Source organism: Nansenia antarctica, assembly GCF_963989245.1.
Source record: "Nansenia antarctica genome assembly, chromosome: 6".
Classification (NCBI taxonomy): Eukaryota; Metazoa; Chordata; class Actinopteri; order Argentiniformes; family Microstomatidae; genus Nansenia; species Nansenia antarctica.
Genome location: NC_137676.1, coordinates 13,404,883 through 13,420,741, shown reverse-complemented (window position 1 = coordinate 13,420,741; position 15,859 = coordinate 13,404,883). Strand labels below are relative to the sequence as shown.

At 50.3% G+C, this 15,859-nt stretch overlaps 1 protein-coding gene across 1 annotated transcript; it reads left to right on the top strand.

Annotated features, from left to right (window-relative positions):
* Positions 1 to 2,358: 2,358 nt before the first annotated feature.
* On the top strand, positions 2,359 to 10,205 carry emilin3b (elastin microfibril interfacer 3b; the record flags this gene model as incomplete). Its single annotated transcript, XM_080534215.1, has 8 exons — positions 2,359 to 2,398; positions 3,643 to 3,766; positions 4,033 to 4,050; positions 6,397 to 6,519; positions 7,507 to 7,829; positions 7,982 to 8,325; positions 8,445 to 8,798; positions 9,048 to 10,205. The coding sequence occupies 8 exons, from the start codon at positions 2,359 to 2,361 to the stop codon at positions 10,203 to 10,205; spliced, it is 2,484 nt and encodes an 827-aa protein (XP_080390341.1).
* Between the last annotated feature and the right edge of the window lie 5,654 nt (positions 10,206 to 15,859).

Here is a 15,859-nt window from a genome sequence, read left to right as displayed (position 1 = left end):
TTCATTCATGTCAACAGAGAGCTACCGATACACGCATCCCCATTATAGCCTCTGACGCAGAATCACAAAACAGACCTCTGTGTTTCTTACCGAACCGTGGATATCCTTTATCCTTAGTGTGACTCTCAAAGGAACAAGCTGATTGGTTGTCTCAGAGAGCCGTGTCATCCACCGCAATCCACACCAGGTGTCCTCGTATGAATCATTTAGTGTCTCCGTAAATGTACCAACATTTCACAGTTCAGTCAGTCATGTTTTTTTCTTCTTTTTCTTTTCTCCAGAGAAGTCATTATTGATGAATTAGACAGGGCAGTCAGGGGTCAATTAGACAGGGGGTCTAATTGATTGAATTAGACAGGAGGTCAAAGGTCACGGAGTTCATCGTGGTCGGAAGACATCGAGGTAAGTTTGCGTTGATCCTTCAGGGAGGTACTGAGATGGTGCCGGTCTCTAGTTGGCGGTCATGGGGTCTGACCATCCACCCATCCTCCCTCCCTTCCTCGTCACCCTCCGTCCCTCCCTCCCTCCCTCCCTCTCCATCCTCCCTTCCTTCCTCTGGGTATATCCATCCAACCCAGAGGTTTACAAACATCTGTCATAGAGAGAACCGGCTCAATCTATTAGACTTGTTATGACCAACCAAGAAAACAGAATCAATGTTTTCCAGCCAGTACCCCGTTTTGAGCTGTGACCCCCAGAAGTATGAATCCCATTGGTGCGAGACTCTCTGTCGCAGTCGGACATGCAGCTATCATCTTCTAGGTGTGTATGTACCGTACAACTAGGAGAGGAATTCAACTGTTTCTCAGTCAGTCAAAACATTAGGGTTCAAGTTTTTTTACGTGACCAAAGCAGATTATGTGCATACGGAAATGCCTTGAGATAAGAGGGCTAGTTTGTTTTGCTGGTAGTACCAGGAGGCTATTTGAGCCTCTTACTGGACTTCCATAAACAAACAGGGAGATGGATAATATGAGTGTGTGGAACTTAGAGGGATTGTTTAACTCTGTGTGTACAGGATAGGGCTGGGTTTCACAACTCATTTCTCAGAGCTCATAGCTCTTTCTCAGTATGACCATCATGACATTCAAATGAACCCCACGACAGTCTCTCGACACAGATCTAGAACTGACATGATCGGATGTGCCTAAGCAGTTTGATAATAACTCCACCGAGACTAGGCAGAGTTCCCACCATACTACAGGACCTAACATGTACCTGTATGTCAGTGCAGAGGAGGCTGGTGGAGGTAGGACATCGGAGGACAGGCTCATTGTAATACATGGGATGGCATGGGGGAATGGGATCAAACACTCCACATGTATTTGATACCATTCCTCATTCCACATGTGTGTTGATGTTACTGTACATGTGGGAAATCGGTACATGTGGGAAAACTAGGGTTAGGGTTAGGTGCTACGGTGCTAGGGTTAAGGTTAGGGTTAGGGTTAGGGGTAGGGGTAGGGTTAGGGTTAGGATTACGCTTAGGGTTAGACATGCCAGCATGTACCAAGTCGACGTAGCACCTAACCCTAACCCTAGTTTTCCCACATGTACCGTATTCCCACATATACCGTAACATTGATACAATTCCTCACTCCATCCCGTGCATTACAATGAGCCTGTCCTCCGGTCTGTACCTCCGTCAGCCTCTCCTGCTTTATGTAACTTTACAACCGTTCATTTCAAAAAAGGGTCCAAGGGGATTTGGAGTTGATCTTGTACGGAGCAGACGTAAAGGCCTGCCTCAGAGCCAGAGTCTGAGCCGGGGCCCGACCCTGTCTGCCAGCCCAGCACAGCTGTCCCCACGGTCCTAAAGCCAGGAGTGTTCGCTCTCTGTCTCCTTTTTTAAACCTCATCGGGAACCTACAGGTGCCCTGTGCATCGCCTCCATCACCAGGGGCCCTTTAAGAAGTGTCAGATGCACAGACATTAGGTTTCATAGGTTTCATTAAAAACTCAGAGAGAGGGGGACAGGGGGAAAATAAATATGGACAGGGAGGAGGGGGGGAGGGGGGGGGAGGGGTTGGGGGGGGCGGGGTCCTGGTGGAAATAATTTGCTAGAATGTTGAAATGGCTGTTAAATAGTTCCGTTAAAGTGTCTCTGGTTTTCTATCTCTCCCACTGTACTCGTAAATGTGTCTGGAAGTTTGCAGCAGTGCTCCAGTTCTCAGGGCCCTGCAGGTGAGGGGGTCATGTTGTGGATACACAGCCTCTACCTCCAGCCTCCACTGTCATTACAGGGCAGGAGGAAGGGAGGAGGGAGAGGGGGGAGATGAATGGAGAGAGGAAGGGAGATGCAGAGAAAGAGGAAGGTGAAAGAGGAGATGGGGGGGGGGGTGGGGGGGGTTGGAGGCGATGGAGGGGACACAAAGGGACTTCATGAGAGCAGTCCGAGGTGAGGTGGAGGTAGACTGTCAGTGAACAGAAAGAGAGGGAGAGGAGGAAAGAGTGTGAGTGGGGGGGGCGGGGGTGGAGAAAACGAGAGTGGGGGGGGGGAGATCGAACTTGAATGAGAGGGGAGAGGGAGACTGTCAATGGGAGAGACAGAAAGCGAGTGAGAGTGAGAGAGAGAGAGAGAGAGAGAGAGAGAGAGAGAGAGAGAGAGAGAGAGAGAAGAGGTGAGCTGTTTTGCACACAGGGACAGGGTGGGGGAAAGGGGGGGGTAGCAGCAATAATATTTGCCAAAGCGCTCCATCACAAAATCTGAGAGGGAATTCTGCTCTCCCCCTGGGGAGTCTCGGAGGGGCTTTAGGAACTGTAACACTATCCTGGAAATATTTACAGTTTGACAAGACCCGCACCAGAAAAATGAATGGCCAATATTTTGGAGGGAGAGAGCATGGAGGGGGATTGATGTCATGGGGAGAGGGTGAGGAGAGGTGAGGCAGGGGTGAGGAGGGGTGAGGAGGGGTGAGGAGAGGTGAGGCAGGAGTGAGGACGGTTAGTAGAGCTAAAGAAGAGACATCGACTGTACCTTATTCCCTTGAATAAACCCTCCCTTCCTCACTCCTCCTCACCCTTCCTCACCCCCTGGTGGCAAGCGTTGGTGGGGTGAGCAGCGAGAGTGAGGGTACGGAGGAAAAGAAAGCAGGGGATGAGAGACAGGGAAAGGGTGGAGTGGGGGAGGTGTGGAGAGAGGGAAGAGGAGGAGCGGGGGGTCGGGCTGTGTTTTTGAGTGATGGCATGTCAAGGTAGTGGGCCTACGTGGCCTGGGGTGGTCCAGTGGTCTAGCACTGCGGTCTACAGTGCATACATACTGTATACCCATGTCGGCATGGGTTCGAATCCAGCCCATGCCCTGCTGACATGCCCTCTTCTCCTTACTTTCCTGTCTATCTTCACTAACTCTATCCAATAAAATGAAAAGTAGGGACAGTGGGAATGCCCCACTCAGAAAAAAAGAAAGGTAGGGGGCCTACCAGATGGATTCATCTGTGTTTTGTACACTGTCTTTGGCATGGATGTGTCTGTGAGAACGGCTCAGCGTGGCGTATCCCTCTCATCCCAGGTCCTCCCCTCTCAGTATCCCCTCTCATCCCAGGTCCTCCCCTCTCAGTATCCCCTCTCATCCCAGATCCTCCCCTCTCAGTATCCCTCTCATCCCAGATCCTCCCCTCTCAGTATCCCCTCTCATCCCAGATCACTCCGAATCAGTTCTGCTCATCCCGATTCCCAAGCGATTTCCCTGGATCAGCACAGAGATGTCTTCATACAGACACAAGAAGCCAAGTCCCAAGTTCTCACCTCCAGAACAGCAGCTGAGGCCGGATGAAGCAACCACAACACACACACACACATGCGCACGCGCATGCTCACACACACACACACACACACACACACACACACACAGATATACACACGCACACACACACACACACACACACATACAGTATACACACACACACATGCACACACACACATGCGCGCACGGAGGCACGCACGCAGACACACAGACATACACACAAACTTTATGTTATTCCTGGCTATGAAACCTTAGTAATTTCTGCGCCCCTTGCTGTGTGGTCTCAGTGGGCGTGAGACGGGGAGGTCAGGATCTCCAGTTCTCTACTGCGTCTCCTGCTGTGTGTGTGTGTGTATGTGTGTGTGTGTGTGTGTGTCTGTGTGTGTGTGTCTCAGCTGGCCTAAAACACACCGTAGCTCTCAGATTTTATCTCAGCTCGAGATCTCTTCAAGGTCTCCATGTCTCTGTTTCTCATTGACCCCATACGTGGCTCTCCACCGCAGAGAGAGGATTGAGATGAAGTTGCAGTGACCCAGCTCAGCAGAGTGGAGGGAGGGAGGGGGTGGGAGGGAGGGGGGGAGGCTGCAGCCCAGATCCCCCTTCTCACAGACCCAACACTCCTCTGTCTTCAAGACACCTGCTCGGATTGAATATCAAACCCCAGACCCAAATGACATTGACAGACCCGTGGAATGGAAATGAGAGGGCAGGAGAGTGGAGATGGACAAGTGAAGGAGGAGGAGGGGAGGGGGGGATTGGGGGGGTGTATAGACTGCTTCCACATATCTGGTAGAGCAGTCTGTTTTCGCTCCTTAGTTTGAGCCTGTGGGTAACTTGAGAAGAATCTCACGCAGGTACACATGTGCCTACGTACACACGCACGTGCACATGCATATGCGCTCACATGATCACACACACACACACACACACAGATACAAACACTCACACACACACACACACACACGTGCATATGCCACACAAAGACACACAAACGCACACACGTACACACACACACACACATTCAGTCCATCACCTGTCAGTCACCTGATTGTGGATCTGTAAACCAGGTTTCTCTTCACGCTCACGAATTAAACAGACAACTGGCCGTAAAGCTGCTTTATACTGTCAATAAATCCACTATGTATGGGGAAGAAACCACCATAAAACATCTTCAGCTTTTACTGTTTCAATGATTTCAAAACCAGTCCCTATTGTGGCTTTCACAATAAAAGAGGCCCTGTGTGTGTGTGTATATATAGTGTGTGTGTGTGTGTGTGTGTGTGTGTGTATACTGCATGTTTGTGTGCCTTTATGTGCATACCTGTGTGTGTGCGTGCGTGTGTGTGTGTGTGTGTGTGTGTGTGTGTGTGTGTGTGTGTGTGTGTGTGTGTAGTGACAGGTCGTCAGTGTGTGTCTCACTTTGTCAAACATGCATCGAGAAAGTGAACACAATTTTCCAAACATCCAGGATTGACCTCCCAGCAGCCAGCAGCTCAGCTGAACGCTTCGTGGAAAGTCAGATTACAGAAAGTTTTAGCCGCTCAACAAACTCTAACAGGACCATCCCATAATACTTCATCAGGTCAGGTCATCCGCTGGCTAACCACTTCCTTGACGACACACGGCCTGGCAACAGGTCGACCGGTCCGTATGAAAGGAGCTCAGTCATTCCTGCTCTAGGGCACTCCCCCCCTCCTCCCCCCCCTCCTCCCCCCTCTCCACCCACTATTAACTGAGTCAACACAGGGAGAGTGGTAGTTCGCTCACACACGCGCACGCGCACACACACGCGCGCACACACACACACACACACACACACACACACACACAGTCACACACACACACACACACACACACACACACACACAAACACACACACAAACACACCCACCCACCCAATCTCTGTGTCCTCTCTCTCAGCCCCCTGAACTCGTTAACTTGGCACACACACACACACACACACACACACACACACACACTCTTCAGCCACAAAACGTTTCCCTCCCTTTTCCTCCCAACACTTCTGTTTGCCCTGAAACAGCTGTGGCGCAGCATCACGCGCTGCGTGCCTTGTGGAAACGCTCCGTCCTCTGAATCCCGGCTGATGCTTCACATCAGAGTCAAAAGAACACAGATCATCGTTTCCTGTGTGGAGGGGGCCAAAGAACATTTAGGCCGTTGCCATAGCAGCTCTGTTGATAAAGAGAGAGAGAGAGAGAGAGAGAGAGAGAGAGAGAGAGAGAGAGAGAGAGAGAGAGAGAGAGAGAGAGAGAGAGAGAGAGAGAAAGAAGGGATGATGCAATCGCTGCAAGACTGTCCTTGCCAGTGTCCTCGCCAGTGGTGCTTTTAGGGGTTCTGGAACACTTCAACACGTGGGTGGGAGAGCGTGGTTTGAAAACAGATACAGTATTGGCCGTGTCTTAAATAACACTGTATTCCCCCGGTGTCTTTATGGAGGATTCTGACCCAGAGTAGAGCACTTCATGGGGGAACATTGAAATCTGGCCCGAGTACAGAGCAGCTGTGTGCTAGGACAGAGAGTGGAGGGACAACTATTACTGTTATTGACTCTCCTCTTTCTCCCCTCCCTCCCTTCCCCTCTCCCCCCCCCACCCCCCGCCCCTCTCTCCCCCTCTTTCTCTCTCTCTCAGAAACCACTGCGCCTATGTGGTCCAGAAGAACATCTCGTGTACCATGCAGGACGGCGTGGCCACGTACGTGAAGGCGGAGTACACTACCAAGTGCATCTGGGGGCAGAAGTGTCCAGTCGTCATGTAAGCTCTAGAGAGAATGTAACAGTCACATGTGACAGATCACAGGGTCATTAACTAACAGAGCCCTTCTCTATACTGATATACTATGAATCACTCCAATTAGCTTAAACAAACAAATGTTTATTAAAGCTGTCATTATCAATGCATGTCGATGGGTGTCAGTGTCCATTCATAAAACTGCAACTCGCCACACATTAGAAACCATGTATTGGTGCCCTCTGGTGGTGTTGTTGTGTACTACACAATGATTCCGTACTGTGTATCCAGCTGCTTCCACAGCTGTGCTTTTGGTCAGTGTGTCCTCTGGGGAAACACAGTGTTAATGGTTGGGTAGTCTTCATAATAATTGGATTGTTTCTTTTTTGTAACTAATTTATGTTTGGACGTGATGTTGACTGCTACTTTTTACCTAACCCTGTCTTTCTCATGATGCCTCACACACACACACACACACACACACACACACACACACACACACACACACACACACACACACACACAGCGGCAAAGACTGCTCTTACTGAGATAACACAGATGACATGTTTACAAGATTGTGATAAAGGCATGATGTGTGGTGTGTGTGTGTGTGTGTGTGTGTGTGTGTGTGTGTGTGTGCGTCTGTGTGTGTGTGTGCGTCTGTGTGTGTGTGTGTGTGATTTACACTTCAAATGAGAATCAGAGAGACTCATATAGCTTAGATCATCTTTAGCAAGGCAATAAGCCTGAGGCAAACTTCTTCTCACTCTGCATCATTGACTATTCTATCTCTAAATCCTAATCCTAATCCTCTGTTTAAACCTCAATTCAACCCTTCATAAACCACTTCAAGTCATCATATGAAGAACTTCATCCCTTTATCTTTCCTGACCTCCTTGACCTCCTCTCATCATACGCCGGTGCTGACGACCTGTAAAAAGGTTTTATCTCGACCTGAAGAGAACCACTAAATGGACCTGTGTTCTGACCATCCTTGTCATTCCCATCCAGGTACCGGACCTTTTACAAGCCCAAGTACAAGGTGGGCTACAAGACGGTCAGTGAGCTAGAGTGGCGGTGCTGCCCAGGCTACTCGGGGGACAGCTGTTTCGATGGACCCACCTCCCTGCCCGACATGATGATGCCCCCCTTCAAGGGAGGCGGCCCCCACCGGCCCGGGATGAAGGGGTACCCCCATGGGCACCCCCGTCCTCACCCGGATAAGCCCATCCCTGGGGGTCACCTGGAGCCAGGGAGGCCCTTCCCCGGTCAACCCGACCACAGGATCATCCCGACTGGACAACTGCCCGCCGGGAATGGCAAACCTAACTACGGTAAAAAACGAGGGGTAGATAGTGTGCGGGCAGGGCATGCTGTACATTTCTGTGCTATGACAGAAGACTCCTCCCCTGTTCTCACATTGGCAAGCAGTAAGAGGTTATGTCATTATCTCATTATGTCCCTATACCCTCTCCTGTCTCTGTAGGTAATAAGTTTGTGTCAGGAGTGACTGGCGAGCGCCTGGACCGCTTGGAGGAGGACTTGCGTCGTATGACCCAGGGTCTGGACACCCTGAACGGGGTGGTGGCCGGCCTGGAGGACCGTCTGCGCCTCTCTTTCCGCGAGGACGCCACCAAGATGCTGGGCTCCCTCTTCACCACCGCCCCCCGCGTCCCAGATTCCTCGGTGGGCTTCGGGGAGATCCCAGACGGGACCCAGGGCGGCCTGGACGGCGGAGAGGGCTTCCCCGCATTCGGGGACCTGGCTGGGAGGGTGACGGAGGTCAAGGATGAGCTCCGGGTCAAGATCCACACGCTGGATGAGATCCATGTGAGTGATATTGGACATACATCGAGTTAGAAGGAGTAGGACATATCATCAACTGACTCACTGACTCTTTCTTTCTTTCTCTTTCTCCCTCTCTCCCTCCCTCCTCCCTCCATCTACAGGCCATGGTTCTGGGCCATGACGGGCAGATAAAGACACTGCTGGCGGGTGCGTCTGGCAGGCCCATCCCTGGGTCAGCAGGCTCCCCGTCTGTCCTGGAGGAGCTCCTGAACGCTAGGCTCGCCGGCGTCCGGGCAGACATCCTGGATGGCTTTGAGCGGCGCCTCTCCGGCCTGACAGACCACTGTGAGGAGAGGATCGGGGAGGTGCAGAGACAGTGCCACACCGACCTCATGAGCTGCCAGGAGCAGATGCAGCAATCGCTGAACGGCAAGGAGACGGGGCTGAGGGAGGAGCTGGGGACCCTGCAGACACAGATCCAGGGACTCACCCTCACCGAGAGCTGCTGTGGACAGGTACTTTTACAGCTACTTTACATGTTATTCTTTATCATGACATTTGACAACAGGCAACAGAGAACACAGACCACTGCGGGAAATGAGGTCATACAACAAGGATTTACACGATACATAATACGTAATACATTACACATTACACATGTATTGAGCCTGTAGTTACGGCAACTCCCACTAATCCCACTGCTTTAGATCGCATCAGGATTGAAATGAAAACTGATTGTTGTCCTTGTCGACCGTGATCTGCAGGTGAACAGTCTGTCCCAGAGGGTGCTGATGCTGGAGGAGTCGGTGAAGGGGCTGACGGAGTCCCAGCGCCAGCTACAGGTTGCTCTCACCGACCAGACCATCCACATCGAGACCTTGATCGAGGGCCGCTTGGAGGACATGGAGAACCGGCTGAACTCCACAGACGGCGTGGAGGTCGGCTCCCTGGATCTCCCGGGGGATCTCGACGGGTTCAAGACCATGCTGGAGGACAAGCTGAAAACTCTGGAGGAGCGAATGTTCGTCGCCGTGGCGGAGCTGAGCAACGCCACCGCTCCGGCGCTGTTGGAGGGACAGGTGGTGCCCGCCTTGGAGACGGAAATCGAGTCGGTGAGGCGGAGGGTGGAGGGAGACCTGGACGGCATCCAGAAACAGCTCACGGATCTGGAGCTCCTCTGCACCTCCTCCTGCTCCGCCTCCACCCCGCCAGCGGGGGGCGCCACAGGCCTCGCCGAGGTGGAGGAGGAGTGTGGGGAGGTGGAGAAGAAGGTGTCCGGGCGCCTGGACTCCCAGGCGGACCAACTGAACCGCCTGAACACCACCTTACTGAACCTCCTGACCCGTATTGCCCAGGAGGACCAAGAAGGCTCGGTCCAGGGCGAGATCACCCTCCTCAAGATCAACGTCAACTCCGTCAACCGCACCCTGAAGGGCCTGAGGGACTCCGTGAGCCTGTACGCCAGGGAAATAGGTCACGCCAACACCTCGTGGACGCACAGAGAGAACCAGTTGGCCACGCAGGTCCACGGCATCACCCAGCTGGTGGGACGGCAGGCCTCTCTCCTGGGGGCTGGGGAGAGGCGGCTAGCCCAGCTGAAGGGCGAGCTGTCGGGCTTGAGGAGGAGGTTGTCCGGGGAGCTCCAGGGGTGCCGCAGCACGGCCCTAGGGGTGCAGAGGGAGGTGAAGGAGGTGGATAGCAGGGTGACCCAGGTGGAGGGCCAGTGCAGCAGCCTCGGGGAGCTGGCCGACCACCTGGAGAGGATCAGGGCGGAGCTGGAGAGACACTCAGAGTCGTACCTGTCCCAGGTGAACGGAACGCTGGAAAGCCACTCCGAACAGCTGGCGGAGCTGAAGGGGGAGGTTAAAGACTGTGCGACCAAGGCGGGGCCAGGGCCAGCCAATCAGAGCGGAGACCAGTAGCACCTGAGCTACGGAAAGAGACTTGTGTGCTTCTCATTGGTCGGAAATGGCTTATCCGCCTCTTTGATTACATCTACCCTGTCTGACACTACACTGACAGACTGGTGAAAGTGAATTCCCAGTAGGGCTCCGTTTCATTGTTTTCAACTGTCCTGTGTTTTCAGATCAGTGTAGATGAATGAGGGGAGACCAGGAGGGACGACCACGTTAGGCGATTGGGACGCACCTTTGGTTGTATAGTTGGGCAATATTTTCCCTCAAGTTTTTATTCTAAAGGGGCATTTGTTTTTTTCCTGATCTTCTCTTTTTTTTCGTTTTCACATTTTATATTGATTTTAACTTACTTTTTTTTAACTTATATGAAGAAAAGGTGACTGTATTGTTATACTGTACGTACTAGAGATGTTTGTATAAAAAATAATAACAAAACAAAGCAAATGATATCGGACTAATAAGCTGCTACGGGTGTCTACTGGCAAGTCCCCTCTTCTCTGTGTGTGTGTGGTCTCTTGTCTGATCCTTTACAATTACTGTACGTCAACATGAATGGTGCTATACATCTTTTTGGAAACTTTTGTTTTGTTTGTAAAAAAAAAAAAAAAGAGAGATGCATTTCCCCTTCAAATGCTGTGTTTCTTTTTTTTCTGGTCACTATGGTGCCAGAACTCTCCAAGCAGCACAAAATACTAGAGCACACAACCTTGATGTACAGTTCTAGGAATCACCAGCAGGGGGCAGAACATACATCAAATAAACTGAAGAAACCTGGTCATAACCATCATTTCTTGGTTCTAGCATATTACATCACATCAAATCACTTAAGAACAGCTACACAAAGACACACTTTAACTAATTTGAACTTTTAAACACGCATTTTACAACTGAGCTTCTGTAGCACTTGTTCAGTAAGAACATTGCACATGTCTCCCTACTCCAGGTCTCCTTGTCCTACAATAAACAGAAGGATATGACTCAGCCCGCTGTGCCTGCACCATCTGCAAGTATAATAAACACCAGCACATACCAGCGTGCTAGACACCAATGTCTCTCTCTAATCAAAACTGGCTGGCAGATTATAATGAAAACCAGAAATGAATTCTGACTGTGTGTCATGAAAACATATTGGATAGCGGGGGATGATATATGGTGTGAGATGACACCACAAGATCTAGCATCTGCTTCCTCACCAGGGTACAGTGGTGGATGACAACAATATATCACTCATTAAACCACACTATAAGACAATATTCCCACAAAACAGATGATGTAATAATGGTACCTGACTTCATGAGAACACCTGGGGAGACAGATGGGTGGGAGAAACATACTGTGTATACACTTTAACCCAACACTTTATTAGGAACACATTTTTAGAGACATTTAAATCATTTAGCAAACGCTTTTATCCAAAGCGACTTACAATCAGAGATTACAGGGACAGTCTCCCTGGAGTAACTTAGGGCTAAGTGCCTTACACCACACTAGTCATCACACTACTACACAATCATTGCTTGAATGCCACAGCCTATTTGAGTTTTGTTGCTAACCATCCCTTCGTGGCCACGATGTACCCATCTTCTAATGGCTGCTTCCAGCATGATAAGGCACCATGTCACGAAGCAAAAGTCGTCTCAAACTGGTTTCAGGGACATGACTGAGTTCAGTGGTCTTCGGTGGCCTTCCCAGTCACCAGATCTGAATCCAATAGAACTTCTTTGGGTAGAACAGGAGATTCACAGATTGAAAGTGCACCTGAAAATCTGCAGGAATTGAGTGATTCAATTTGTCAATTTACGTGACAATCATGCCATCATGGACCAGAATCTCAAAGGGATGTTTCCAACATCTTGTGAAATCAATGCTACGAAGAATTGAGGCTGTTTTGAGAGTAAAGGGAGGCCCTACCCAGTATTAGTATAGTGTTCCTAATAAAGGGAGGCCCTACCCAGTATTAGTATAGTGTTCCTAATAAAGGGAGGCCCTACCCAGTATTAATATAGTGTTCCTAATAAAGGGAGGCCCAACCCAGTATTAGTATAGTGTTTCTAATAAAGGGAGGCCCTACCCAGTATTAGTATAGTGTTCTTAATAAAGTGTCCAGTGAGTGTAGGGGTGAGTCACTGTGGAAGGAGGAGGGAGAAGAGGATATGCAGGCTGGGTTTGACAGGTGGAGAACAGGTGAGGAGAGGGGAGGAGAGGGGAGGAGAGGGGAGGGGAGGAGTGTGAGGAGAGGAGGGCCGATATCTACAGTATCTGGGTTAAAGGGACGCAGGGTTAAGGAGGAGGATTGGTGAGTCTGCGTCAGGAGTCGGAGGACGGGTGAGGAAGGGTGAGACAGATGCACTGTAATCTGTGTCAAATATTTATCAACAGGAAAACAGGAAACAGGCTGGAACGTCATAATGAATAACAACAGATGTCGGCTTCAAGAGTCCCCACCCAAGTACACTATGTAGGATGAAGGATGGTGGGATGGAAGGAGGCCTTCAAACCATCAATGAAGGAGAGGTGGTAGGCCTATAGGTGAAGCTGTCCAGATAGTAAAACTCACACCTCAATGTCAAATACCCCCACCACTCACGCCGTCGAGTTGTTAGCTTTTCGGTAGCATACACTGCAAAAGGTAAATCTAAGTAGGATTAATTATCTTAAATCAAGGCCAAATATGCTTGTTTTTTGTCTGCACAAGTGAAATCTTCCTGTTCTGTTGGCATCATTTTGGTTATTTTAAGTAATATTTCCCCCATTTTATAGCTTTTTTTCGTGTTTTTGAGAGCTGACTTTTTGCAGTGTAGCTGGTTTAACATCGGGTACTTGAGGAGACATGTCACACGCGTTGGTGGGTCAGAGGTTGCAAATGACGCTTTGCGACAACTTGACGTCTGTTTCAAAGAGAGGCACGGTTGGGAGAGGAGAGTGGAAGGGTAGGTCGGATAAACAGGCGAGACAACGAGAGACATGCGTTACTACTGTATGGAGGGTGGGTGTGACAGTGGGAGGGGGGAGGGGGGGAGGGGTGGTTGAGGGGGATGGGTGGAACAAGACAGGCAAAACTATGGAAAGTGACACTTAGAGAGGAAGCCTGGGGAGGGGGTGGGGTGGATAGAGATGACAAATAGCAGGGGGGCGGTGGCAGCGTCAGGGGAGGTGGAAGGGTATCAGAGAGGACAGAGAGGGAGGAGGGGGATGAGAAGCAGATGGGTGTGTGTGTGTGTGTGTGTGTGTGTGTGTGTGTACTGTAGTCGCCTCTGGGCTTTGTCACTCCTGTCCATGGCAGGACTGTAGGCAGGAGTCACAACAAGGCAACACACACACACACACACACACACACACACACACACACACAGCATGATAGAGCAAACACACAGTGTGAGTAGAGGCAGAGAGCAGCTGTGTATCTTCTTCCAAGCCTGCTATACCGTCCCTGGGGAGAGAGAGAAAGAGATAGACAGATAGAGAGAGATAGAGAGAGAGAGAGAGAGAGAGAGAGAGAGAGAGAGAGAGAGAGAGAGAGAGAACTGTACAGTGTGTGTACAGTGTGTGTACAGTGTGTGTGCATGCGTGCGCGTGTTCACAGAGTGTGGGTGTGACACTGACAGTTGGGGGTCTCGACAGGCGTCACTGTTTAAAAGGTTTCCACACACCCAACCCCTATGTGCATATATGCATACTGTAGCCTATATAAACAAATAACCATGGCCAATCTTCTACAAACACACAGTGCACACAGTGATTCATACACACATTCCAGATGACTGTGGAATGTGATTTACAACCAAAGTGAAATACCCTTTAAGGCAACGCTGTATTTAATACAGTAGTCCCAGTGGATAAGCTACACAGCTGATATGAGGGGAAGTGAAGCACACATACACACACACACACACACACACACACACACACACACACACACACACACACGCACAGAGGCTATGCACAGTGCACAGTGCACAAGTGCAGCCATTCTTCAGTGCTGAAGGCCAACTCTTTCATTAGTGAGATATATTTAAGATAAAGACACTCTGCAGGACAGAGGAGACACACAGGAACCTTAAGGAAGGCCAGGTGCTGTTTCCCCAAAAGGTCTGGGGTCTATTCTGCACTGACAACCATTTTTTATACAAACTGAGCCAATGCCCCTTCCCCCCTCGTCCCCCCCTCCCTTCCCCTGCGCGCCGCCTGTGCACATGTCTGCACACACATGCATGTGAATTAAGTCATTGTTAAGGGTGTGCATTGAAAAAACTGTGTGTGAGTGTGTGTGTGTGTCTCAAGGCTACCCCTATGAACACCCCTCTCTGCCTGGCAGTGGCGTTAGCATACCGAAGCCTCCTGTTTCCCAGACTCCATTAGCAAGCGGGCACTCAGGCCTGACATCGCCTGCCCGAAATCTCCAGACACACTACTCTCTCTAGTGGCACACAGACACCAACACTCAGAATGTTAATCCAAGAGGCAAGTAATTAGAGAAGTAATTCACTGGTCACCTCTGCGGTTTCCTATCCCTCCCCCCCCGCCCTCCACCCCGTCACAGACGATTGCCCCTCATCCACTTAATCTAATGATCAGTTGACAGTAGAGTACAGTACCCCTGCCTTAATCTGCAGAGACACTGCAGTAATCTTCGGAATGCTTACTGAATGGGGGGGGGGGGGGGGGGCAATCCGGCTCTGAGATTCATTGCATCTTGAGTGACCTCTCATGAAAGGCTCTCATTCTGCTCTCTGTCTCTGTGCCACTGTCCATGTGATGCTCCGGCCAGACCCCCCTCCCCCCCCCAACAACAAGCACTTTGTCACCAGCCCGGCTGTCCAGCTGTCCACAGGGCAGCGTAGACCACAGAACGGCATGCGGCAATAAACAACTAAACCAAAAATAGTGGCAAAAAATAAAAAATCTGTCCAAATGGTGTCCCGGGACAAGAAGGATCTATGGATCACAATTTGACAATCCTCTGTTCCTAAAAAAAAATCCTGTTTCTGTGGGCTGAGCCAAGCCCCCCGCACAATGAGGCTCTGTTAGAGCTGGGGCACTTTAAAGAGGGGCATGATGCTATCTATTTCCCCTTCCTAGTGAAGATGTAATGAGCTCGGAACACCGGTCCGTTCCCCCCGACGGATGGTGACGGGCTCTGTACTGTGAGGCAGATAGTACTAATGTAGGGCGCTCCCTCCAGGTGACTAGGAGACAGTGTGACACACATCCAGGCTGGCTACAGTAGTCTGAGAGGACACAGGGTCATCATGTGTCCCGATCCATTAGACCACACTCTCCTACTGTACTAGGAGCTCTCGAAGGAATGGCATGTGGAACTTGTGTGTTCTGCTGTTTTCATTGTATGGAAGAGAGATCCATTTGGAACTGTACACACCCACTCTCTATCTATCTATATCCCTCTGTCTTTCTTTTGTCAAGAAATCAGTCGTTTCTTTCCTCTTTCTCTGACCCTGTACAGTTCGTCACATGTCCAGGTAGTGTCACCACGCTAATCACGTTCGGCTCTATTTTCATTGTTTGGAAGAGAGATTAATTCATTCAGTCAAGTCCTTTTGTTGTTTTAATGAAGATACAAAAGATAAAAAAAGTTGAAAGATAACAGGTTTACAGGGGTAAAACCAAGAACATGGTCTCATCTTTCATCACGTAGGTAGGTC